The 27,069-nt window shown below is 50.5% G+C and overlaps 1 protein-coding gene across 4 annotated transcripts in view; it reads right to left on the reverse strand.

Annotated features, from left to right (window-relative positions):
• Positions 1 to 20,278, reverse strand: part of Eml2 (EMAP like 2) — a 29,183-nt gene extending 8,905 nt beyond the window's left edge. The window contains exons 1-14 of one of the 4 annotated variants that reach the window (XM_048433367.3): positions 19,949 to 20,278; positions 17,339 to 17,557; positions 17,124 to 17,247; positions 16,896 to 16,997; positions 14,823 to 14,851; positions 14,229 to 14,358; positions 11,716 to 11,865; positions 10,436 to 10,505; positions 10,241 to 10,351; positions 7,240 to 7,335; positions 6,153 to 6,287; positions 4,227 to 4,326; positions 1,238 to 1,392; positions 995 to 1,120 (exon numbers count right to left, since the gene is read on the reverse strand). In XM_048433367.3, coding sequence (XP_048289324.3) covers positions 995 to 1,120; positions 1,238 to 1,392; positions 4,227 to 4,326; positions 6,153 to 6,287; positions 7,240 to 7,335; positions 10,241 to 10,351; positions 10,436 to 10,505; positions 11,716 to 11,865; positions 14,229 to 14,358; positions 14,823 to 14,851; positions 16,896 to 16,997; positions 17,124 to 17,247; positions 17,339 to 17,557; positions 19,949 to 20,096 — 1,695 coding nt within the window. In that variant the 5' untranslated portion in view covers positions 20,097 to 20,278. Of the gene's footprint in view, positions 1 to 994; positions 1,121 to 1,237; positions 1,393 to 4,226; positions 4,327 to 6,152; positions 6,288 to 7,239; positions 7,336 to 10,240; positions 10,352 to 10,435; positions 10,506 to 11,715; positions 11,866 to 14,228; positions 14,359 to 14,822; positions 14,852 to 15,321; positions 15,406 to 16,895; positions 17,001 to 17,123; positions 17,248 to 17,338; positions 17,558 to 18,387; positions 18,413 to 19,948 lie in introns of those variants that run through there. The other 3 variants (XM_085693352.2, XM_048433368.3, XM_085693362.2) reach the window with 3 other exon arrangements.
• Positions 20,279 to 27,069: the final 6,791 nt, after the last annotated feature.

Here is a 27,069-nt window from a genome sequence, read left to right on the forward strand (position 1 = left end):
ACGAGGTGGGTTTCTAACGGAGTATGGCACAGCAGGGAGGGAGGAGTAGGTATCTGAGTTACAAGAAGAAACCGGAGCCCAGTGTGGGCGGTGTACACCTGTAATCCAAGTGCTTGGGAGGTAGTGGTAGGAGGATCAGGAGTTCAAGGGCAGCCTTGGCTCCATTGTGAGTTTAGGGGGCAGCCTGGGGTACAAAAATCCAAATTTCAAATATTAAAAATAAAAACACAGCCGGGCAGTTGTGGCGCACACCTTTAACCCCAGCACTTGGGAGGCAGAGGCAGGCAGATCTCTGTGAGTTCAAGGCCAGCCTAGTCTACAAGAGCTAGTTTCAGGACAGGCTCCAAAGCTACAGAGTAATCCTGTATCGAAAAAGCCAGAAAAAATAAAAAATTAAAAAAATAAAAAATAAAATAAAAACACAACAAAAAAAATAAAGAAAAAGGAAAATGAGTAGGAAAAGAAAAAGGAGGAGGGGGAGAGTGGAGGGAGGAGAGAGGAGAAGGGGGAAAGAGGAGGAGGGGGAGAAGGGAGGAGGGGGAAAGGGGAGGAGGGGGAGAGGGGAAGAGGCGGGGAGAGAAGTAATAAAGTCAGGCCCTCTGGGAAAGCTTTCTAAGGTCTTAGAGTTGGACCCCTGAGGGGTGTGGGACTCGCAACAGCATGGCAATCAGCAAGGACACTTACCAACCAGATGAGAGGATTCTATCCTCAATCAGATCAGCAAGAAGCAATCTAGTTGGGAGCAGGAGTGCTAGGGAGCCATTCTAGAAGGCAGGTAGCCCTTCTGGGGAGTTTTGGGTCCGAGGTGAAACAAGACAATGGAAAGGAAGGGATATGGGGCTTCCCAGGTCAAGGAGAAAGGGATGAGGCAGGGATGTGAAGAGGAAGGGGAAGAAATGAAGACACGGGGCGATAGTGATGGTGATGACGGTGGTGGCAGTGAGGATGTAGGAGGTGCATTTAGGGGCGGGAACAGAGCTGGAGAGTCACTCACCTGGACAAGCAGTGAGAAGCCTGTGTGCACTGAGCCAAGCAAGATGGAGTTACGGGTGGTCCCCACGTACAGTGTGTCTCCCCGGCCCTCTGCTATAGTGCGTACAGGGCCAAAGTCCTCCGGGACCTGAGTTGGGTAGATGTGCATATAGGATACATGTGAGGTGGGGTGGCATGGCATGTGTGGTCGGATAGAGACCTTGCACGATCCTACGAAGCCATACCCCATCACCCACTTCCTCACCTCCACCTCTTGCACCTTGCTGTAGTCCGAACCCCATAGGACCACCCGACGATCACGGCCCCCTCCAGACACCAGCGTCCCGTCCCGCAGGGCGCAGAGCCCAAACACGCCGCCATCATGGGCTCCCAGTACCTCCTGGGTGATGCGGTTTCCACCTGTGAGGGGGATCGGGCATGGGAGTTGACATGGGAAGGCTGTTCCTTCCTTGAACCCTGTATCTAAAGCTTTGAGGCCAGCAGCCACCTGCTCACTCATCTTTCCATCTTTCTTTTGGTACTTCCGCCCACTAACCATCCATCTGCCCACCATTCACGGACTTTATCATCTACCCACTGAATCATCTGAACTCTCACCCATCCATCCTGTGGTTTATCCACTCATATACCTTTCCACGGCTTCCTCACTATCTAATGGTCGGCCCACCCACTCGCCACATATTAGCGCCAGATTCATCTACTCATCCATCCATTTATCTCCTAGTCCATCAGTCAGTCCTTTCTCACTTCCTTGTATCTATCTGCCTCCTATACATTTACCTACATTTATCTATGTAATGATCCAACAATCAATCCTTCCTTCGTTCTATCCACCACCCATTCATTCATCTACTCATCTATCTATTGATCCATCAATCAATTTACCACCTCACCCACCCACTCATCAATACATCCATCCACCCACCCACCCATCTATTGCTCCATCATCCTACCTAGTCATCCATCAATCCACCCCCATCATCATCTATTGGTCCATCCATCTACCCACTCAATCCCATCCATCCATCCATCCATCCATCCATATCCACCCACCCACCCACCTATTTATCTACTGACCCGTCCATCCATCCATCCATCCACTCATTCAATCCATTCATCCATGTCTCCTTCTGTCCCTCCATTCCCACCTGTCCATCATCCATCTACTCATTCCCAAATCCACCCACCTATTCATCCATCTCCGGATCTAACAATTTTATCCACCCTCCTTCTATCCTTCATCCATTCACTCACTTCTTTCATCAAACTACCCATCCATCAGTCAGTCCCTCCCTTCACTTAAATATCCACTCATTTTCCCACCCACCTCACATTCACCCATCTATCCGTTGTCTCTTTGTTCATCATCCACCCGTTCCACCAACAAAAGTTTAGCTACACTGGGCTGAGTTTCATATGGGAACGCAGCGGAACCAAGGCAATCTCATATCACACGTCAATGGCAGAGACGACTTGCCCTCACCAGTCAGTGAAGACACAAGGTGGCTGGCACCATGCTGGAACACCAGGACCGTGTGAAATCCTGCATGGGGTTTCCAGCCTGCTGAGTGAGAAGTTGGATGGATGAAGGGATGGTTCATTAAAGATCTAAGGGTTGAGCTAACATCGCCTTGGACAAATGGATGGAAAAGTTGTCCAAGCAGAAGGAAGAACCTTCTCTTGCAAAACAGGTACAGTAGGAGGGATTAAGGCTGCTTAGGGGACTATAGGAGTCTGGTGTGATTCAGTGCCCAGGCAAGGACACTTGTTGTACATCCATTCATTCACCCACATATACACCCGTGCATCAGTGTATCCATTCTTGCGTGTATCCATGCATCCACTCATGTACCATTCCCTAATTTACTCATCCATTCATCCACCTGTCCATCACCCATCTACTCATTCACAAATCCACCCACCTATCCATCCACCCTCTTACTCACTTTTCCATTCATACATAGAAATCCACCCAGCCTTCTGTCCAATTATTCACACAACACACTGGCTGTGGCTGAGTCATTTCACACATTTATACTTGGGCCTTTGCTGCTACTATGAAACCAGCAGAGAATAAGGCTTTGGGACCCAATAATGACTTTACAGAATTGGGGACACCTGAGCTGAGCCTTGTCAAGGATGCTAGAACTGGAAAATAAGAATTTATCTTAAGAGCTGGAGAGGTGGCTCAGAGATTAAGAGCACTTGTAGCTTTTGTGGAGAACCTGGGTTCAGTTCCCAGCACCAACATGGTGGCTCACAACCATCCATTACTCCAGTTCCAGGGGATCTGATGCCTTCTTCTGGCCTTGGTGAGTACTGCATGCACATGGTGCACACACAAACAGGCAGGCACAACACTCATATACATAATTAAGTATTTTTAGATTTATTTTTATTTTTTAACTCTCTCTCTCTGTGTGTGTGTGTGTGCATGTATGCATGCTTAGGCATGAGAGCAAATGGCTGCAGAAGCCAGAGGAGTTGGATCCCCCAGAGCAAGAGTTATAGGTGATTGCTAGTCACTTGACGTGGTGCTGGATATTAAACTTATATCCTGTGGAAGAGCAGTATGTGTTGTTTTCCTCTTTTGGTTTTTAAATTAGGATCTGTGTAACAGTTCTGGCTGTCTTAGAATCCACTTTGTAGCCCAGGCTGGCCTCAAATTCACAGAGATCCACCTGCCTCTGCCTCCTAAGTGCTGGGATTAAAGACGTGTGCCTCTGTGGTGCCTCCTGGCTCCAGTATGTGCTCTTAACCACTGAGCCATCTCTCTAGCACCCAAATAAATAATTTTAAAAAGAAGAAGAAATATTTTACCCTAGAGTGGGGCTAAAATGATAGTCCAATGGATACAGTGCTGGCCATGCAAGTTTTATAACCAGAATTCAGATGCCCAGAACACATACAAATGCCCAGTCTTGGAGAATTGAGACAGAAGATCCTAGAGTAAGCTTCCTAGTGAGACTGGTTATATTGATGAGCTCTGGGTTTGATTGAGAAACCCGCCTCAATGAATAAGGTAGAAGTGTGAGTAAGGATGATTCCTGACAGCCATTTCAAGCCCCCCACACACTTGCACACACATGCACACACACATAAACATAGAAAAAGAGGAGAAATTTGCTCTCTACTGACATTCGTGCCACACAGGGTGGCTAAAGAAAGGGAGATTCAGCCAAGGGTGCTGAAAAGACAGAGGTGAGAGTCCAAACTAGTGTACTGACACTGACCTTTGCCCCAGACGTAGATGTTCCCCCCAGAGTCTCCAGTGACCACATCGCCACCTTCCAAGAAGGTCACACACAGCACATACTTTGGTTTCTCATGTTTCTACAGTGTGGAAAGAGAGAAGGGGAGGCGTCAGTGTCACCGGACATGTCTGGGTGAGTGAGCACACACGCACATTCATAAGGAGGCCGGAGGACAACATGTTGTTATTCCTTAGAAGCCATTCACCTTGCATTTTGCTTCTATTATTATTATTATTATTATTATTACTATTATTATTATTATTATTTGTTCAAGACAGGGTTTCTCTGTAGCTTTGCCGCCTGTCCTGGAACTAGCTCTGTAGTCCAGGCCTTGAACTCACAGAGATCCGCCTTCCTCTGCCTCCCGGGTGCTGGGATCAAAGATGTACAACACCACCGCCTGGCTCTTTTTCTTTTTTGTTTTAAATAATTTATTTATTTTTATTTTATTTGCATTGGTGTTTTGTCTGCATACATGTCTGTGTAAGGGTATCAGATACTGGAGTTACAGACAATTGTGAACTGTCATGTGGGTGCTGGGAATTGAACCCAGGTCCTCTGGGTTCACTACTTTTAACCTCTGAGCCATCTCTCCAGTTTGCTCTTTTATTTATTCATTTTTGTTTGTTTGTTTGTTTTTTATACACAGAGTCTTACTATGTAGCCCTGGACAGCCTTGATCCCATACAGATCCAACTGCCTCTCTGCCTCCAGATGCCTGGATGTAGGGTTTACAGGAGTGTTGACATCACACCTGGTATGTTGATTTGGTTTTGAAAAAATCTCATTACGCTTTTTATTTATTCTATATGATTATTTGGTATATGGGTGTATGTATGGGCATACCTGTGCCAGGATGTACTTGTGGAGGTCACAGGACAATGGTGGGAGTCAGTTCTCTCCTTTTATGATGTATGTTCCAGGGATTGTCAGGCTTTGGGGCAAGCACTTTTAACTGTTGAGCCATCTTGCCTACGTAACTTTGTTTATCTTTTTATTTTTATTTTAATTATTTAAAAATTGTGTGTATGTGTGCGTGTGCGCACGTGTGTGGGCACGTGCCAGTGAATACAGATGCTGCAGAAGCAGGTGCTGGATTCCTGGGAGCTTCCTGATATGGGTGCTGGGAACTTGTGTCCTCCACCAAACACTCTGCATGCTTGATGACCCAGCGATCGATCAAGTCTGGCTCCCCTCCCCTTGTTTTTCAGACATGGTCTCTCACTGGGATTCCAGGGCTTGCCAAATAGGCTATGTTGGCAGACCAATGGGCCAAGGATTCGCCAGTCTTCATCTCCCTAGTGCTGGGATTATAAACACATGCCATCCTACCCGGCTTGTACTGTGTGTGTGTGTGTTCACATGTGTGGGTGGGTGTGCTATTGTGTTCGCATGCATGTTGCTGTGCTGTGTGAGTGTGCAATGTATGTTTACATGTGTGTGCACATGTGCACATGTGGAGTTGATGTCAGATGTCTTCCTTGATCGCTCCCCACGTATTTCTATTGAAGCAGGAGCTCTCGCTGAACCTGGCGTTTACAGATTCAGCTACTCTAGCTAGCTAACTTGCCCTGGGAGTCCTCTCTGTCCCCTCCCAAGGGCTGCAGGTGTGCCACCATGCTCACTTGGTTGGGGACTCCAGTCCCCATGTACTCATGGTAAGCACTTTGTCCGCCGAGTCCCCTCTCCCTGCAGTTCCTCTCTGTGACTCCCCAGTCATGTAGACGTCTCCATTAGACGTCTGTGCTCTCAGCCACTGGACCCTCACACATCAGAGCTCAGCAGGATCTTCTCTCAGAGGGGTGAAGAAACTCAGGCTTGGCAGTGTCCTCACACTGCTACCCCACTGGGTACCCCTGCCTGGCCCTCTCAAGATGAGCCCATCCACCAATCCCCAGTACTCACCTCAAACAAGCCCTGCCTCTTGCTCAGGCTGCCTCCTTCCAGGCTCCAGAAGTAGATGTGGGACTTCCCACAGGTGATCAGCAGGCTGGGATCAGTGGGGTGGAAGGTGGCCACCAGGACAGCCTCATTGGAGCACTTTGAGGGGGTCAGGACAGATTCTGAATGAGGACTTAAAAGTCAGCAGGACTTCCATGTCATACCCATCCCATAGGATTGCCCTGTGAGCCCACTTGCAGGAACAGGGAGTATACCAGCGGGCCCTTTGGGAGCCTCTAGTCTGTGTTACACACTAGGCTGAGCACTTATAAAACTTACTTAATCCTCGTGGTCCTCTGGGAGACAAGGCCCATTAGTGCTTCCCATCATAGATGAAGTTCAGAGAACACAAACACTTGCCTAGGGCTGCACTGCTGTATTACAGCAATGTCTAGAACCCAGTTCACAAAAGTCTAACTCCGGGACACCATCTCTTATCTCACTCCTCATCCTTCCGAAAGAGGGGCCCTGATCTAGAATCAGGTTTCCTGATCTCAGAAAATCCCAGGCGTGTGATTACAGGCAAATATCTCATCTCCTGATCATGTCTCCCCACCCCCACCCCACCCCTTGAGACAGAGGCTCACCATGCAGCCCTGGCTGGGCTGGAACTCACTATGTAGACCAGGCTTCCTTGCACTCATAGAGATCCACCTGCCTCCCAAGTGCTGGGATTAAAGGCGTGTGCCACTATGCCTGGCTATCTCTCTTTTTCTTGGAACAGGGTCTTGTTATGTAGCCCAGACTAGACTCCAACTCATGATCTTTGCTCAGCTTCCTCCTGTGTTCTGGGATTCATACCACACCTAACTTTGCGCTGAGCCAAAGCCATGATGCCCTGCCCAGCCTTTCCACCTCCTGTGAGGAGGACACCACTGTTGACCTCATTTTCCACAGGAGGGACCCAACACTCACAGAGCAGGTATCATCCAACAGATGACACCAAAGCCCCCATTTAAGATGAGTCTGCTTGCAGACTCCCAACCGTATGTCCCAGCGTGTCCTGAGAGGACACTCGCAGGGAGGGGATATGAAAGGCAAGCCCTCTCACCTTGCTATCCACCACCTTGCTCTCCTTGGCCCAGTCCCACACGGAGAGCACATGATCATTGGATTCGTCCACTGCACAGAGCAGGTTGCCCCCATTCTGTGGAAGACAGAGAGGTGGTTAGGATACCTTTCCCCCGTCCCACTCCGGCCCAGCTGCCTGTCCAAAGACCTTCACAAGCATGATATATAAAGCACATTTGTATTGGTCAGTGTTGAAGTCACCTGGGAAGGCAGTCTTAGTGAAGAGCTGTCTGGATCAGGTTGGTCTCCCAGCATGTTTGAGGGGCATTGCCTGGGTTATCTTGAGATGGGAGAAACCACCCACTGTGGGCAGCACCGTTCTCTAGGCAGGGGAATCTGAACTGTGGAAAAGTAAGGTGAGCAGCAGCGTGAGAGCACACTTGGACTCACTGCTCTCCACTCCTGAACGTGGGAGCAACGCCAGCCGCTTCGGGCTCCTAGTTCCTCGCCTTCCCTTTGTCTGTTAAGTGGCTTTTCTCAGGCTATTTTATCACAGTACCCAGAAATGAAAGTAAGACAACATTAGTAAAGTATTTTCACCCTACATAAAATAATATTTTAGCTGGGTGGTGGTGGCATAGCACTCAGGAGGCAGAGGCAGGTGGATCTCTAAGTTCAAGGCCAGAAATAGTCTACAGAGTTCCAGGACAGCCAGAGCTACACAGAGACCCTGTCTTGAAAAATCCAAAACAATAAATTTTTTTGTGTGATAGTGGGGATGGAACCTGTCATACACTAGGCAGGGGCTCTACCACTGAGCCACGCCCCAGTCCCTCACTGGGGGATTCTAGGCAGGGGCTCTACCACTGGGCCACACCCCAGTTCCCATCCTTCTTTGCTTGAGAAAGGGTCTCATTTGGTTGCACAGGATATGAGCGGGTGAGATGGCTCAGTAAGTAAGAGTGTTTGCTGCCAAACCTGACGATCTGAGTTCAATCCCCAGGACTCATACAGTGGAAGGAGAGAACTGACTTTTGTGAGCGGTCTTCTGACCTCTACATATGCGGTGCACATGTACATGCCACAAACACAAAATGAATAAATACATTTAAATTTTTCTTTTTTAAAAAAAGATTTATATATTCATTTATTTTACGTATATGAGTCTTCTGTTTTCATGCCCACCAGAAGAAGGAACTTGATCCCATTATAGATGGTTGTGAGCCATTATGTGGTTGCTTGGAGTTGAACTAAAGACCTTTGGAAGAGCAGTCAGTGTTCTTAACCACTGAGCCATCTCTCCAGCTCCCACACTTCAGAATTCTTGTTGACCCCATCTACTCTGCACTATCACAGAATGAGGGATGCTGAAACAGGGTCTTCCCTCCAACTTGCTATGTAGCCCAGGCAGTGCCTCTGCCTCCTGAGTGATTTTTTTTTCATTGCTTTTTTTTTTTCCCGTCCCCATTTGGTGCTGGAAATGGAATTCAGGGCAGTGTGCAGGCTTGGCAAATGCTCTGTCGCTGGACCACACCCCCATCCCTGGAATGGCTTTTTATGTACATGAAATCCAGCCATTATCAAAGTTGGCTGTCGGACTTGGATGGGTGGGGCTGGCGAGATGGCTCAGTGGGTAATGGTGCCTGCTGCCCAGCCTGACCTGAGTTCCACCCCTGGGACAACCCTCATGGCAGGAGGAGAGAAGAAATTCCCAGCCGTTTTTCTTGACCTTCACGGGAATGCTGGGGCACTGTGTGTATGTACAATATGCCAGCACACCCGCAATAAATAAAAAAATGTTTAAAAAAAGATAATATAAAGTTGATTTGGGGAAGGATAACCGCAGGTTCTGGGTAAGTGAGCGCGAGCTAGCACAGTGACATATACACTGAAAATATCAGAACGGGCTCATTATTTTACATGCTAACTTTAAAAAAGAAACAAACCCGGGGGTTAGAGAGATGCTCAGTGGTTAAGAGTGCTCGCTGCTCTTCCAGAGGACCCAGGTTTGAGCCCCAGCACCCATGTTAGATGGCTTCCACTCTAAGGCATCTGTGCTGTGTCCTGGATATGGATGCAGGTACCCACACATAGGTGAGAACAACCAAAAATAAATCCTTTAAAAAAATACAAAGAAGCCAGGCACTTAGGAGGCAGAGGCAGGTGGATCTCTGTGAGTTTGAGGCCAGCCTGGTCTACAGAGTGAGTTCCAGGGCAGGCAGAGTGACAATAGTGAGACCCTGTCTCAAGATAATTATCATCACAATAAAATGATAATAATAAAAAGAAATAGATCAGCCTGATGTTTTGTTGTTGTGTTTTGAGACAGAGCTTCACTGTATAGCCTGGCTAGCCTGGAAATGGATATATAATCAAGGTTCACCTGAACTCACAGCGATCCTTCAGTCTCTGCCTCCTAAGAAGGCCAATATTAAAGGCATATGCTACCACACCCAACTAAGCTGTGGTTTTGAGACAAAATCTCATGTAGCCAAGGCTCCTCCTGCCTTGTTCTCTACACTGTAGGGATCATGAACATGTACCCCACAAACCCAGTGTTTCTTAAACTATCTTTGGGGAGTAGAATTTTTGTTTTTCCCAATCCACCTGCAATACTTTCAAATAAAATTATCATTCAAAAAAAGAAAAAAAAACCCAATCAATCACGGGAATGGAAGAGGAGGGCAGTTGTATCAACACCGAATTGTTCCACAAATTCCAGGAAGATTACTTTAACTTCTGCTTTGATGCGGGAAGTGGATGGTGCAAGACCCTCAGTGCTGAGATTGAAACCTTGAGAGAAAAGGAACCTTCCAGAATGCTCAGGCAAAAATAACCCAACGGGAGTCAACCAATGGAGAAAGAAGGGTATGTTGAGATTCCGGATGTACTGTGCCATGTGCTGGGCTCTGGGTCACAGGCCTGTGAGGCCCCAAGGCCTGGAACTTGAAGGAGTTCATGACCTCATTGTGATGTCATAATGAGGTATAGTCTCCACCCATAGGAAAGTGCTTTCTGAAGGGAGCAGGCCAAAGACTTACGGATTTGGAGAAGGCCACACAGCACACAGCTCTGTCAAACACCCCCAGGCCCAGGACATGTAAGGTAGACAGGGAAACTGAGTCCCAGACACGCACATGGGGTGGCAGAGGCTGCAGAAAAGAGAAGCGCAGTTACTTATGGGGGGGCCCAGTTTCCATTAGTCCCTCTGTGCAGTGCCCACTCCCCACAGATACCTTGCCTTCCTTTGTGGTGCCTGCCACCTGTCCTGTGGCAATGGTGACCATATCCGGGTGGACAGCCAGACTGGGGGCAGAGAGACAGAGCAAGAGCATTCAGCAATGGGGAGGGAAAAACTCACAGGGGCAGTGAGCCTTCCTCAGCAGGTTAAGCTGTTCGCTCGATAAACATGAATTGTAAAAATGTTTACCAGGCATAGTGGCACAAGTCTTTAATCCCAGCACTCAGGAGGCAGAAGCAGGAGGATCTCTGTGAGTTTGAGGCCAGCCTGGTCTACAGAGCGAGTTCTAGGACAACCAGGACTACAAAGAGAAACCCTGTCTGGAAAACCAAAAAAAAAAAAAAAAAGAAAGAAAAAATTCTTTCATTTGTTTATTGAAACAGCATTTGATGAAGCCCAGGCTGCCAATTGGCTGCATAGCTGAAAATGACGTTGAACTTCTGACCTTCCTGACTCCACCCAGCTCAGGCATGTCCTAAAAACAGTGGCTATGAAAACATTAAATCCCAACACGGAAATACCTGAAATGCTAGCTCACTTTCTTCAAAGAAGCAAAGACTCAGAACACTGGGTGAGGGCATCACTCTATCTGATACTGATAACTGTCAGGTGTGTTAGTGCACACCTATAATCCCGCAGCACTCAGGAGACTGAGGCAGGAGAGTCATGAGTTCAAGGCCAGCTTTGGCTACATCTTAGGTTCCAGGACAGCCTGGGCTGTGCAGAGAAAATAAAAGCTCGTGTGCTGGAGAGAGAACTCAGTGGGAGAACACCTGCTGCTCTCCCAGAGGACCTGGATTTGGCTCCTAGCACCCACACTGGGTGGCTGATAACCTGCTGGAACTACAGATAAACTATGGGGGTATTACACAAACATGGTGTACATACAAACAGGCACATACACACACGTACTCACTTAAAAAACAAAAAAGATAAATACTATAGGGACTGGAGAGATGGCTCAGTGGTTAAAAGCACTGGGCTGCTCTTCCCAGCACCCACTTGGCAGTTCACAACTGTCTGTAACTTTAATGTCCCAGGGGATCTGACACCCTCACACAGACATACATGCAGACAAAACACCAAGGCACATTTTAAAAAAAAGATAAACACTATATATGCTTATTTTCCCACTAGTTTCCACCTGGGGTGGCAGGTGCTCTCATTGTGCAGAGATTTGGCACTGCCTCACACTCCATGTTGGCAGTCATGTGGAAAGAGCCCCAGGAGGTAAGATTGGGTCAACGCCCAAGCCTGGGTTCTTCCCTAACTCACCATTTGATATCATCGTTGTGCCCCAGGTAGTGTCGTTGTCTCTGCTCTTCCACACTGTACAGCACAGCCACAGAAGCCACAAAGTACACCACCTCCCCGGTGGGCAGGAGGTAAAGGTTAGCCCTGCAGTCCCGGCCTCGATAGCCATAGCTGCAGACGCCCAGGGCTGGGTTAAGGAGCCTGTTCTGTACCTCTTGGCTTAATGGGAGTCATAAGGTCATTGGAATGTTTTACTGTCTCCACCCCACCTCTGCAGGGGGTTTGAACCATGGTGTTCCCAAAATATAGGTTCCCCTTTGTGTGTTTGTATATGAGTTTGCATTCACATCCATACAAAACTGTAGAGGCTAGAGGTTGAGTGTGCTCCCCAGCTGTAGAGGCCAGAGGTTGGGTGTGCTCCCAGACGTAGAGGCCAGAGGTTGGGTGTGCTCCCCAGCTGTAGAGGCCAGAGGTTGGGTGTGCTCCCCAGCTGTAGAGGCCAGAGGTTGGGTGTGCTCCCCAGCTGTAGAGGCCAGAGGTTGGGTGTGCTCCTCAGCTGTAGAGGCTAGAGGTTGGGTGTGCTCCCCAGCTGCTTCCCACCTTATTTATTTTTTCACCTTCATTTGACACAAGGGTCTCTTGTTGGAATGGAGTTCACAGATTCAGCTAGACTGGCTGGCCAGCAAGCCCCAGGAAATCTCCCTGTCTCTACTCCACCCAGTGCTGGGACTGTAGCCACAAGTGTGGTGCATCTTTCTGTGGTGCTGAGGATGGAACTCGAGTCTCCACGCTTGCACACCAAGCACTTTCTAACTGAGCTCTCTCCACAGCCCCGTTTGCTTGTAAACATTATCTACAAAGTGGCACAGATTAGCCTTTCAACTGGCAGCAATCCTGCTGCCTCAACCTCCTCAGGGCTGCAATTACAGTCTAAAATCCCCAACTTGACCCTCCCCATCAGCTGTGGCAATGATCATGGATGGAATGTGGATTTTTACAAATGTAATTAGGATCTCAGGATGAAGTCATCCTATATGATATGCACAGACCCTAAACCTAGTAACAAGAGAGCTGGTTGTGGTGATTACACCTGTAATTCTAGAACTTAGAAGGCTAAGGCAAGAGATAAACTTACCTAGAGATAGACTACCTTACCTAGACTCCATGAGTGAGAGACTAGGAGGTAGAGCCCCTGCCTAGAATCCCCCAGTGAGGGGCTGGGGTGTAACTCAGTGGCTTATATAGCACTTCTATCCATCTCTGTGCGTGGTTCTTAAATTATAGAGTCAGCATCTCTAAAAAAATGTTCTTGCCTGTATATGTGTGTTGTATGCACACATGCTTGCATGAGTGTGTGTGTCCATCTGTGACTGATTTAACTTTGAATGTTCTCCTCAGTCACTCTCATTCTTACTCAGGCAGGGACTCTTCCTGAATCCAGAGTTTAGTTCCAGCTAGCCTAGCTAGCCTACCTGCCCTGGAATCATGTCTCTACCTCATGATCACAGGCTACCACCATGCCCACCCCACCCAGCATTTATGAGCATGCAGAGGATCAGAACTCCAGTCTTCATGCTTGTGAAACCAGAGCTTTATCCAACAAACCATCTAAAATGCAGCCCCACAAGCCCCGCCTCTTTACCCATAATTCCACAGTCCTGGGATCCTAAGGTCAAGAAACAACCAACTGAGGCACAGGGAGGAAGGTGACTTCTCCGTGGTCACAGTCAGCCGGAAGCAGGCTAGACGGTGCCAGTTCACCCCCTAAGACTGTTTTCTGTTTCCCAAGCAGCTAAAACCCACTGCGGCCACCCAGTCATTATACCCATGGCATCCTTAGTCTGGAAGGTTTTTCCTTTAATTCTTCTCTGGCTGGTTCCTGGATGTTGGATTCTCAGCCCAAATGTCTTTTTTTTTTCTTTTGAGAACTGTGACTCCCCAATATAATAGCCCTCCACCACTGAAAGCTTTTCATAGAAATATTTTTTATAGCTGGACGGTGATGGCGCACACCTTTAATCCCAGCACTCAGGAGGCAGAGGCAGGAGGATCTCTGTGAGTTCAAGGCCAGCCTGGTCTACAGAGAGAGTTCCAGGACGGACAGGACTACCCAATGTGCCCCAGCCCCGAACTCTCCACTCCTAAGCTGAGTTCTGTGAAGACCATCCACAGGGAAACAGATCACGGTGGCTGACATCTATCTGATTGATATCCACGAGAGCCGGGTGCGCTCTTACCCTGTGGTCCCAGGCCTTGGAAGGTGCAGGCAGGGAAGATCAAGTGCTAAGGATCATCCCTGACTAACAGGGAGTTCAACAATCTACCTCACAAACAAGTGCCAAATATTCCCTGAACGAGTAACTCACAGGAGTCACTGCAGCCATTCTGCTTCCCTCTGGACTCCCTGAGCTGACCCCCACCTCCCCCATATGGGCCTGAGAGACCCCTGCCCCAGGCCCCTCTCTCCAGAAATTCCCTCACTGGGATTTACCCTCTTCCAAGAGGGCAGACAGCAAAGCCAAAGGAAAGGATACACCCAGTCTAGCCTTAGGCGGCTGGAGGGCAGCTCAGAGCGGGTGTCCAGGCTATAGGCGGGTGCCACCTCGTCTGGAATCAGCATGGGCACCGGGCGGCCTCTCAGGAACATCTTCACAGACCCCTCCTCTGCCAAGACACCCTCAGAGGTCAGGTTCCACCCAGCCCCTAGGCCTGCCACCACTCTATTAATGTTACTAAGGTTATTTGAGTCAGGGTCTTGACAACTGGCCTGGAATTTTCTGTGTAGCCCAGGCTGGCATAGAACTCAAGGTGATCTTTCTGCCTCAGACTCCCAAGTGCTGGGATTACAAGTGTGAGCCGCCACAGCCAGTTCATTAAGACAGGATCTCTTTATGTATCCCGAGCTAGCCTTCCTTCAACTCCAAAACACCTTCAGTCTCCCAAATGCTGGGTTCCTGGTTTTGACCACACCTCCCTCCCTCTGCCCCCTTTTCCCACTCCTTTCTCTTTCTCTTTTTCTTTTTAACTGGTGGATAAAATGAAGGCAGATAGGCAAAGGCCCAGTAGCCAGGACCCCAGGTCTTTGGCAGGCTACAATCAGTGAAACCACGCCCACCCTCCCCACTCACCCATGCTGAAGATAACTTCTTTGGTTTTCCTGTCAGGAAAAGATGCAGGGGAAAAAGAGAGAAGAGGGAGGGAAGAAAATGAATGCTTTAGCAGGCAGATAAGATAGAAGAAGAAGTACCCCTCAAAGCCCTGGCTCTGCGGGTCTCCAACGAATAACCAGGCGAGTCAGGAGCGGAGCGCTACCTCTCTGCAGGCCCTGTGCTTTGCTCGTTAGAGCTGAAGAGCCTAAGACACAGGCCCAGAGAGGCAGAGACCGCCAAGGGGTCACACAGTACGAAGGGCAGGCACGCGATCCTGGAAGACTGGAGTCACTAGAGACCCTCCCTCCCAGACAGCAAAATGCTCCCAGCGTTCCTTGCCTCCCTCCCCCAGCACCCCAAACTTCAAGCAGTCAGGAAAGCAATGAAACGTTCAGAGGAAGGGGCGTGTCTCCACCTCCTCTACCAGAGGAGAGAAAGGACAGGAGGAGGGAGGAGGGGGGCTACGAGAGGGTCTCACCCAGCTCCAAAACTACTCATGGCGGCGGCTGGCGGAGTTTCGGGTCGGAGGTGGAGCCGGGACCGGCCCCGCCGCTTCCGGCCCTGGGAGGCGCCGGCGCCACCGCCCCTGCCCCGCCCCCCGCAGCGGACCCCCGCAGGCGCCAGGTGCCACCGGGTCCAATAGCCCGGCCCACGGAGTCCAGACACCAAGCCCTTTGGATAGGGTGAAGGGTGGGTGAAGGTTGACCACATAGACTCAGAGACGCGCTTGCCTGAGCTCATATCTCCCTACTTCTGCCTCTTTCTAGAAGTATGAACTAGTTGCCCAACCTCTAAAACAACGGTTTCCTCGTTTCAAAAACGGGAACAGAATAACCACACTTCCCAGGGCGATTGAGAGGTTGATAGTGGCTAATATACGCAAGTGTCTGACCCAGAACGTGTTTGTTATTATTTCAGACGACTTGAAACCTGCTTCAGACTTGCCATAGTCTACTCTCAAGTTTTGGCCACTCCTGCTGTGGCATGGTTCCACCCTTACACCTTGACTTGCTACTTGACCACCACGCCCACCGCCCACCCACTCCTTAGTCCTGGACCGGCTCTGACTTTGTCTGTCTGTGTCTCTATTATTAAGACAGGGTCTCAAGTAGCCCAGGTTGGCCTCAAGTTCGGTAAGTAGCCGAGTATGACTATGAACCCTGATCCTCCCGTCTCCTCTTACCAAGTCCTGGGATCAGAGTCATGAACCCTCAAGGAATTTATTTATTTATTTATAAATTTGAGACCGGGTTTCATTGTAATCCAGGCTGAACTGAACGCACAATATAATCGTGTAACCCAGTCTGGCTTTGAACTCGGGCACTCCCCTTGCCTCAGCCTCTGCTGTAATTTACGGGTTTAAACTATGGCCACTCCAGGCTTCCCTCTTAATTAATAACAGATAGCTGTCCCACCTCTTTTTTGGGGGTCTCATTAGGCATTCTGATTCCATCAATTTCGCTGGACCCGCTCCAAGCTATCCCCAAGTTCTCCAAGCTACCTCCATAAGGTTGGACCACGCCCACTTACAGCCCCGTCCAATCTTAAGCCACACCCACTTATACCAAGTAGCTTCTACACAAGTAGAGTTCCCTTCTGTCTCCCACTCTAGATTTCGATTCTACCATGCTAACTCCACTAACACACCCAAATTCCAACCACGCCCCTACCTCTGATTTTAACACTCCCCACAGAAACTCTGAGTCTTGAGCCCTGACTCCACCCTGAGAATCAAAGGGAACTTTCTTTTATCTTAATAGCCACACCCATGCGCCTGGCTCCTCCCTAGCTTCCTCTATCGACCCATAGACCCTGCGGACCTTCTTAGGTTCCAGTTCCGTTTTTCCCAAAGCTGACTGGGCTCCCATATTGGCTCCACCCCTCCAGGCTTTCCTTTTGACCAGGCTACCCCAGTACTACGCTCCCACCTTGCGAACAGGCTCACCCCACTCTCGGTTATAACATCGTGGCCAGGAGCCTGACGTTAATTCTCCATGCACTCTCATTCATTCTTTTGCTTGTCTGAAGTTGAGGCCCCACCTCTGAACTTACCCTTCTTTTTTGGCGCTACAGTTACTGCTGGAAGATGTGGTGCGACTACGGGGATCCTCGCGACGCACAGAGGCCAGGCGCTCAGGCGACAAGTAGCGGCGACTGCTGCGGAAAAGACCAGAGTGATGAGGGCAGAGCCCGAGATGATTGAGCAGCGCAGCGTTCTGAGCAGCGCAGCGTTCTCCAGCAAAGTCTGAGGAGGCCAGAGCCCCGCTTTTCTTGCCTTACCTGCGCCCAGAGCTTGCCTCCTTCTTGGGGGAAGATGGAGAGGTGGCATAGCCACCCACGCGTCGCGGGGGTCCGGAGCCATTGAGGGGAGTCCTGGTGGGAAGGCCTTTCAGGAGTTGACACACTGGAGTGATGGGGTTAGAGCATGGAAGATGATGAGCGTGAGGTCGTTCCTCCAGCCCTCCTCATCACACCCTCCACCCCGACCAGAATACCCGAGGCGGTGGTGCCCAAACGTGGGGGCGCCCTGCCCTTCGGGGTGCCCCTCGCGCGCAGCGCCGCGCCTTGTTCTTCGCACGCCCGCAGGCGACGCAGCGCGTCCGCCAGCGCCGCCTTTAGGACCGCCAGCTCGTCTTCTTGCAGCTGCAGTCGCTGCTCCAGCGCCGACACGCGGTCGTCCACCTCCATGCCACTGGTGCCGGACAGATTATCATCTAGAAAGCCGAGGAGATACCGGCTGCAGGGGACCACCCGGGGGAAGAAGGTGTGGGGGCCTTCAAGGACCAGGAGCGTCCGTTCCGTTTTTTAGGGACTGTCAGGACCAGCCAAGCTCTCTGACTTTCCTGCCACCTGGGTTCGATGGGGATGCTTGGAGATGGGCCCACGAAGAGGGTTCCGGCAAGGAGAAAGGAAATCCCCACCTCCTCTCTCTGCCACAGTGCCCTGGCCATGCGACCTTGGGGGAAGTCCCTTTTTCTCAGGCAGAGTCCACCAATCCCAGGCCCTCACTTTGGTTTTGAGATTCTGTGACTAAGATGCTAAGTATCTTTAAGTCATATCAGCACTTTAAGATGACATCAACCCATTCCCCGTGACAACGTTCTAGAACGCGCCCCCGACGTTCTCTTACGAATATCAATATTCTGTCCCGGGTACCAACATTCTCTTGCTGTATCCAAGACCTTCAAGTCAAAAGGTCCTGCAGTGTTCACCTCTTCCCTTTTCTCCCCTCTCCAAGGAGTTCGACCCTCCGAGAAGCCGTAAAGACAGAGCTTCTGTGACCCCTGGCGGCCGACATGGGGATTGCCGGGCAGAGATGACACACGATCTCTTTCCCCAGCCCTGAGTTTCTGTCCTCCAACCCCTCCCCCCACTTTATGTTACCTCTGTATCCCTACCCCAGATTTAGCTCTCCTTCTCCTTTTCAACCCATTGCTGCAGTTTAAATGACTCCATCATTTCCCCCGTCCCGTCCTTCCTCCCACCAGGGAGGGGGATTCTAGTCGGGCGGCCCTTCTCTGCCTCCCTCCTGGACCACTCCTACCCAGACTCATTACTGAGAGAATCTAGGAGATCCTGGCTTCCAGCCCGTTCCAAGTAAAGGTGGTAGCAGGAACAGTAACCCGGCTCGGAGGTCGCACTTGCCATCCCGAGTCCTGTGTCCCTTAGGCCAGCCCCGCCTGTCCGTTGGACTCCCGCACTGCAGACTCCTGACCCTCCCCTCCTACTCCTTCCGTGGTCCAATCGCCTGCCCGGCCTTGCCACTCTGTCCCCTACCCCCACCCACCCAGTGCTTCGTAGGTTCTGTGTCTGGACTTTCAGAGGGAAAATGGGAGAGGGGGCTCTCGAGATCGGAGCGAGAGGGTCTGCAGAGACTTGAGACCCCTATCAGAAAGTCCTAGGGTCCCGTGGCGATCCTTGCAAAGAAAGAAACTGAAAAAGGTGGAATAAGAGATAAGCTAAGAGCCATCCACACAGCCAGTAAGGGGTGCGGAGCCATGAACAACCTTATGTTGAGCCCATTTTCTAGCTACCATAAATAGTATTACAATTGAAAATACATGAGCTAGGCTCTGCACTTACCATGTTTCCCACAGAAATCCCAAATAAGATGAACCATTAAATATGGTAACTACTGTTCCCACCCCCACCCTCCACTCTGATTTCTGTAGTGGTCTCTGCTTCTGCACAGGACTAAAGCGCAGAAGGTCCCAATCACTTGTTCAGGACACAGCTTTTCTTTTTCTATCAGGGACAAAACACAAACTTGATCCTGCCTCAGAGACCCTATCATCCTTAACCTTTAGACGGCAGAGCGGGGGTGAAAGGAACATTCTAGGCCCTCTGCCAGCTCTAGGGGTCCCTAGCCAAGGGTGTGTTCCTCGGGGGAGGGGTGACCTCCAAACTCCGAGATGACTGACATGGGGGCACAGTGACCCTGAGTGGCCAGCTTGGATCTGAGGCCTTTCTTGGTCTGATGGTCCCACCCCATGACTCAAGCATCTTGCCTGTTGTCCTGGCCCAGAGACCAGGACCCACTTTTCACTTCTCTTACCTCCCCACTCCTGCAGCCCAGCTCCCCTAACATCAAAATGGCACTTCAGGTGGCATACGCATTTGTCTAGGGAAAAAGGATTCTTCATGGGTGGGAGGGGCAGCGCTGACGATGGGGGAAATAGTGAACAGAGAGTCCTCTGGCGCTTTACTGGTCCCATGTCCAGCCCTCAAGTCAGCGTTTCCCCCTGCTATGCCCAAACACAGAGGAGGGTCCCAGAAGGTTGAAGAGCAGAAAGAGTTCCAGGTTCAGTTGAATCCCCACCGCAGGCCTACTCTCCTTCCCGACATAAGCACCTCCAGGATCTTTCCCCTTCTCTCTGTCTAGCTACCTTCGGAGCAGGTGTATGTTGGGGTGGGGGTGGGAGGAGCAGGATCCTGGCTTTGGGGATGGAGGACCTTGTTCTGGGGTCAGGATCCTGTTGACAGGGAGAAAGGAGGAATCTCCCACAAGGGAGGAGATAAGGACTTGGAAAAAAAGGGTTGGGGAAGGAAGCGGTAGATCCAACCCTGGGTGGGGCCAAGGTCTGAACTGAGAAGGGGGCTCTCACCGTTGCAGTATTGCAGCAGCGAGGACGTGTCGTAGAGGCCGCAGAAGGCCGGGCCGCGCTCCGCCATTGCCCCGCCACAACCACCGCCGGCCCCCGCAGCCCCAGCTCGGGCCCGGTCCCCCCCCCAGGCCCTGCCTCCCGTTGCCATAGCAACGCCCTTCGTTCCAGCATCCCCAGCTCGACCCACCCAGCATCAGGCGGCCGGCTCTGAGCCTGGCACTGGGGTCATCCCCTAGGATGCCCAGAAAGGGGGTCGAGAGACTGCTCTGTCAGCCCCCCCAACAGTCTTCAGGTCAGGATTGGCTGCGTCTGGGTTCCCCTAGGTACTGTCTGGTACCTCCCACAACCGAGTGTATTCTCTCTACACTCCCCCTCCTTTCCCGTTAGGAGCCAATAAGAGTCTGTCGCGCAGGCTCCTCCGCCAATAGCGATGCGGATGGGCTTGAAGGGGCAGGGGCTTTCCTGCTTTTCATCCTGAAGTGTCGCCCCCAGTTCTGGAAGGAGGATGGGGTAAAAGAAGACACTCCTCTATTCCCGAAAGCCTCCCTGAAATCTTTTATCTGATTTCCCATAAGTCCCCTCGCACGACCAGAGCCTGACATTGAAACCTTCAATATGACAGGTTATCCTATAACCTGAGCTTGTATCCTAGCCAGGTCCTCATTCCTTGTTTATTAGATCTAGACCCGCCCCCAGGGCTTTTAGCTCCACCCCCCAAATCAAGAAGTTCTATTCCCGCCCCTAGAACAATTAGCCACACCCCCTGAACATCCAAGGACCAGAAATTTGGACCAGACTCTCTGGTAGGGTTAGCTCCGCCCCCAGAATTTAGATTCCCTCCCCTCGAGTCGATTAGCCCCGCCCGAATTTTCCTTTTCCCTTCAGCCACCAAGGCCCTTAGCTCCGCCCCTACAGTCCTAGTCTCCCGCCAAGGATTTATCCAGTCCGTATTTTGACAGAGACCCAGCTGTAAAGCCCGGGACCAGCTGGCAGTGTCAGTCAGAGCAGTCTCGGAAACTGGGGAGCTAGGAGAAAAGGAGGGGGTACAAAACCTTACAATAGATTTAAAGAAGATGGAATCGCCTTTCCCAAGTCATGACCCAGACCACGGGGTTCATTTTGCTTTGTTTTGTTGTTTTGTATATTTGAGCGAGGACAGGCTGCCCCCTTGTGTAGGTAGCCCAGGCTTGCCTCCACTCCAGCTTCTCAAGTGCTGCGATTACTGGCAAAACCCTCCCCATCATGCCCGGCTTTTATTGCTTTTTTGAGTCATGGTGTTGTGTAGCCTCATGTAGGCCAGTTTTGAACTCTTCATCTTTATTCTCCTGTCTCTACTTCCCAAATTCTGGGGGTTACAGGCCTGTGCTGCCCCTTCACTTCTGATTTTGTTTTGTTTTGTTTTAAGACGAGGAGGGGGGATTGGGGGCTCAGCCTGGCTAGGGGTGGTGATGCACGCCTTTAATACCAGCCCTCGGGAGGAAAAGGCAGGTGGCTCTCTGTGAGTTCGAGTCTGGTCTACAGAGCAAGTTCCAGGACAGACAGGGCTGCTACACTGAGAAACCCTGTTTCAAAATGACAAAAAAAAAAAAAAACCTCTAATGAGTCTTATATTCCTGTCTCCAACCACCAACCCCTCCAGTGTTGAGATTCCAGTTGTACACCACAAGATCCAACCTCCAGACAATATTTTTGTTCTTGATTTGTACACTTATTCACTTGTGTGCATGCACACGTGTGGGTGTTGGACAACAAACTGTGGGAGTCAGATTGTTTCTTCTACCTGTGGACCTGAGAACTGAACTCAGGTTATCGGGCAAGGTCCTTTACTGATGGAGCCCAGACGCCGAGAAGAGAAGGAAGGCTGAGAGCAGAAGGGGATTCACTTCTGGGCAGATTCATTCGTATTTGGGTACCATGTCTGCCACATTCCGATTGTGTGAGCCTGAGCCTCAGCTTCAGGTGATATATATAGTCATGCCAACCTCCTTCCCTCATTCAACATGCTTCCTGAGTGTCGGGTATGATGGCACACACCTATGACCCCAGCACTCTGGAGGAGGATCACAAGTTCAAGACGAGCCCAAGCTATCTAAAGAGACTGCCTCTAAAGACTAAGGGCTGGAGGCATGACTCATCCACACAGCAACAGCATAAAATTCCCCAGTGAGGGGTTAGGGTGTGGCTCAGTGGTAGAGCCCCTGCCTTGCCTAGCAAGTTTGATGCCCTGGGTTTGCACACACACACACACACACACACACACACACACACATCCTTAGTACTAACTATACACCACACACAGAGTACATAACGGCCAGCAGGTGCCACACAGCTCCTACCTGTCAGACACTCATTGGTCACGATCATCTTCATTTTACACCTTGAAGAAGCAGGCTCAGAGCTGGCAAGACAATTTCTGGTCCTGGGAGTGCCAGGGAGATCCCTAGGAAGGGAGGGTGAGCCTGGCTTAGAGTCTGTGCACCAAGGACCTTCTCTCTGAGAGTGATAAGAGACACAAATAACAAAAAGGAAGTTTTTATGCCCAGAGTTAAATGATTTCTGGGCAGAAAAAAAAATCTGCTAAGGTAGATTTTACCTTTGACTTAGTCTTAGAAGAAAGCCAAAGACAACGAGGGGCTGCAGAAATGGCTCAGTGGTTAAGAGCAATTGTAGCTCTTCTAGAGGACCTGAGTGTGACTCTCAGCATCCACAGCAACTGCCTCAGAACCCCCTGGTAATCCCAGGTCCATAAGGATCTGACACCTCTGGGCTTTTGGAGCACATGCTTAAACATATACACACATAATAAATAAGTTGGGCGGTGTGGAGGTGCACACCTTTAATCCCAGCACTCAGGAGGCAGAGGCAGGCGGATCTCTGAGCTTGAGGCCAGCCTGGTCTACAGAGTGAGTTCTAGGACAGCCAAGACTTCTTGAAACCCTTTCTTGAAAAAACCTAAATAAATAAATAAACGCAATAGAAACTTTAAAAACAACAAAACACAATGGAGTAAGACTGACCATACTGTGTTAAGGGGTAGAACCCTCTTGAAAGGGCACTTTGGGGGCCCAGGAGAGTTCGAATTCTGGGCTCCATGTTGTGGAGGAGAGGAGCAGATCCTGGGTATAGAGGATGGAGTAAGGCCCAGAACTGAGGTTGGTAGGTTAAGGCAGAGGGAGGGAGATGACAGCCAGTGGCATCATACTCCGACCTTGTCGTGGGACAGCTCCTAGCCCCAGAGCAGGAACCAGATTTAAAAAGGATCCAAGTGAGCAGTGAACAATGTGACTTTGGCTTTTTTTTTTTCAAATGGCTGTGGTGGGTACCCATTTCCCAGAAGAGAAGAGCAGTTTGAATGGGAGTTTGGGTGTGAAGTGTTCCGTGTGCTGGCTCTGGGTACAGCTAATGGAGCTTGTTCTCTCCTGAGTACTTTCACAGGGAGATGTCAAGGACCTTGACAGACTTGGAAGGGGGTCGTTGCGCTGGAGGAGGCGGGTGGGGTAGATAGAATTTTTATTTTTATTTTTTAAATTTCTTCTCCAGATGAGCGTGTGCTTTCTCACAGTCTGGAAATTACATTTTGAAACTGGCCGTAAGGGGCACTCTCTGGCAATATACATGAGCTCTGTTTCCTGAGGCAAACTGCTTCCCCTCTCTGGGTGTCTTCATCTAGAATATGGAATATAGAATCTACAAATCCTCCTGCCTCTTCTTCTGAGAATTGGACTACACCCTCAGCCCAGGTTTCCACGTCCATGCTTGTAGGGACCGCACAGCCTCGACCACCGCCACCAGGGGGCAGTACGGGATAGTTGGACTCAGCCACTGGGGTGGGGTGAAAGGAAGTTTGCCGGGGGATTTGGAAGTGAAGGGAGGCTGACGCTATCTACGAAGCCCCAACCGAGAACCGTTCTTCTCTGCCCGCCCGCCATTCTGGCCTCTAGGGCCCCCACCCGACCCAGTGCGACATTATGTCAACACAGCCCTGCGGCTGCTTCTGGCCTGGACAATATTTGCATTGGGGATCTGGGCCGGTCGCTATGGATACCGACAACCCCCAGGACCGGAAGCGGCTAAGGGGAGCTGACAGCATCGGTCTCAACTCCCTCGGATTTTTACTTTGGGGCATTGATACAGTCTTGTTATTTTGGACTCTGTCTCTCCCTGTCGTCCCTCTCTGGGTACTGTCATATTTCTGTCTCTTTGTCCTTCACTCTCGGTGGGTGCCCTCCCTCTGAGTTCCTGTCTTGCCTTGTCCCCATCTCCCTGGTTTCCTGTTTCTGGTGTCCTATCACTTTGAAACTCACTCAACCCTTGACTTTTTCTGGAGACTGAGACTCCTGTTGGCCAGACTGTCTTCGAACACTCTAAGTGGTCAAAGACGACCTTGAATTTCTGACCATCCCGGCTCCACCCCTCACCCCACCCCCGTGGAGTTGGGATTATCTGCACTAGCTCTTCTGGTTTGTGTGTTGGTGGGGATCGAATCCAGGGCTTCACCCGTGCTAAGGAAGCACACTATCCACTGAGCCACATCCCAAAGCTCTTGTCATTGCCTCTCCGGGTCTCTTCTGTTTTCCAATTTTCCTGCCGAGGATTCCTTCCTCCAGAAATCGCTTGTGTGTGACTGAGTGTGCAAGTTAGACTCCCAGGCTCTAGCTCTCTGTCACTGTGAAACTGTCTTTCTGACTCTGGCCTCCTGGCCTCTCTTCTCTCTGAGGCTCTGCCTCTGGAGCTCTTCAAGTGAGTGGCCATGTTTCCCCGAGAGTGTCTTCGTGCCCGAATCACATTCTCTGTTTCTCACTAGCTCTCTATCCTTCAAGTCCCATATCTCTGTAGTCTTGAATCTCAGGGGCCATCTCTCCCTCCCATTCTTGGCCTCAGGCCCCATGGGGCGCCTTCTCTCCCCATATCTCTCTGCCTCATTTCCCCTGCACCATCTGCCAGCACCCCAGGCTCCTGCCTGATGCCCTCCAGCTCTGCTTGGCTGGGCAGCCCCGTGGGGGGAAAGACACAGGCTTTCCAGTTTCCCCCTACTGTCACTTTCAAAGTTGGGGCACTATCTGGTCACTGCTCTAAGCCGGAGGGACAAAAGACAAGAGCCAGGAAAGCGAGGACCAGGAACAATGGAGGCAAGCAGACAACACCCAGAGACAAGACGGGAAGGGAAGGAGAGACTCAGGGAAGTTAGAAGACAAGAATAGGTCCAGGGTGTAGCTCAGCAGCAGAGAGCTTGCCTCACTTGTGTGGGACCCTGGGCTGCATTCCCAGGATGCAAAATTAAATAAAGCAGATTTTAAAGCAGACGAATGAATTGTGGTAGCTAATGCCTGGAATCTCAGTACCAGGAGAGGGGACTGAGGACTGGGGTAATTTTGAGGTCAGCTTGGGCTATAAGTATGTTGGGGTGGTGGGAGGTAAGAGTTATAACTTAATTGGAAAGCCCTTGCTTAGAATCCCTCAGTGAGAAGCTGAGGGTGTGGCTTGGTGGTAGAGCCCCTGACTAGAATCCCCCAGTGAGGGGCTGGGGCAGTAGTTCACTGTTAGAGAACTTGTATAGCATGTACAAGGACCAGAACAGCAGCAATAATAGCAATAATAAACACAATAAGAAGACAAGCAAAAAAGAGAATGATTCAAAGCAAGAGGAAGACTGATAGAGAAAACCCAAGAAGTCGAGTGAGAGGCTGAAGAGAAGTACGAGAAAAGTTCCTACTTTCGGAAAGACAGAAACACTGAATGTGGGCTTAGAGACAATGAGAAAGAAGAGATCCAGGGGCTTTGTTTGATCCTTTTGACAGGGTCTCCCCATGTTGCCCTAGCTGACCTGGCACTTGCTATGCATATCAGGCTGGCCTTGAACTCACAGGGCTCCACTAGCCTCAGCCTCCAGGGTGCTGGCATTGAAGCTCTGTCATGCTCCCCAGACAGGAGGGATTTAGAGGAGAGAGGGAGAAAAAGAGAAAGGGAGAGAGAGAGAGCAAGCAGAGAGAGAGGAGTGGGGAGGACCAGCAGAGAGAAGATAGACTGGCCGCTGGGGGAGACAGGCTATATTTAGAGACCGGAAGAGTCAAGTATGCTGGAGAAGCAAGCAGAGTGTAGTCAGGGCCTGAGCCTGGGGGTGGGGGTGGGGTGAAGGGTGGGCTGCTGCAGCATGGTGCAGCCTGGGAGCAGCTGAGTAGCTCAGGAGGCTCCTGGCTGCTACTTCAATGCCTGTCCCCAGAGACTGCCAAGGACCCTAGACAGAGGACAGGGCTGGGCAGGAGCCAGTCAAGGTCCTAGACAGATGTCCCTTCCTCTCCCTCCTGTCTTACAGTGTTCACTTAGAGTGGACAATGCGGGGAGGGCATGAGGATGCCTCTCTGTCTTCAGGAACATCTTTGGAAATTGAATATACATGTATTCGTGTTTGTTTATCTGTGTGTGTCTGTGTGCCGTTGTGGATCTGCCACTGTGTACGAGTGGGAGGTCAGAGGACAAGCTGTGGGAGTGGGTTCATCCTCTCCTACCATATGGGGTCCAGGGACTGAACTCAGGTCATCTGTCAGCTTCGGTGGCAAGCATGCAAGCACACTTACCCACTGAGCCATCTCACAGACCCCTTTTAAGACTTTTATTAGCAGATGTTAATCATACACAGTGGGTCTCACTGAGCTATGTATACACACACACACACACACACACACACACACACATATATGCACATATATATGCATGCCCATATAATGTGTGTTGGTTGTACTCACCCTGTCTCCTGACTCACCTCTTTCCTGTTTCCCACCATCCTCCCTCTGCTTGCGTCTTGCTGTGAGTTTCTTTGCTGTGATTCAATGAGTTTTGCTAGTGTTACTTACGGGATCATGGGGAAGGAGTGACTGACAGGAACATGGGCACCTTACCATAGTTTCTCAAGGAGGGGTGGAGCCTTGGGTCTCTGCCCCCTCAAGACCATCTTTCAGGCTCACTCTCCCATCTCTCTTCCTCCTTTCTCCCTTCCCGTCTTTCTCTCCTTCCACATCCTCTGCTTCCTCCTCTTCTTCTTTCTCCCCCTCCTCCATCCTTTCTCTCTCCCCTTCTCTCTCTGAAATTCTGTCTCATTATGGAGTATAGGCTGACCTCAAACT

Source organism: Myodes glareolus, chromosome 1, assembly GCF_982192425.1.
Source record: "Myodes glareolus chromosome 1, mMyoGla1.1, whole genome shotgun sequence".
NCBI classification, from domain to species: domain Eukaryota; kingdom Metazoa; phylum Chordata; class Mammalia; order Rodentia; family Cricetidae; genus Myodes; species Myodes glareolus.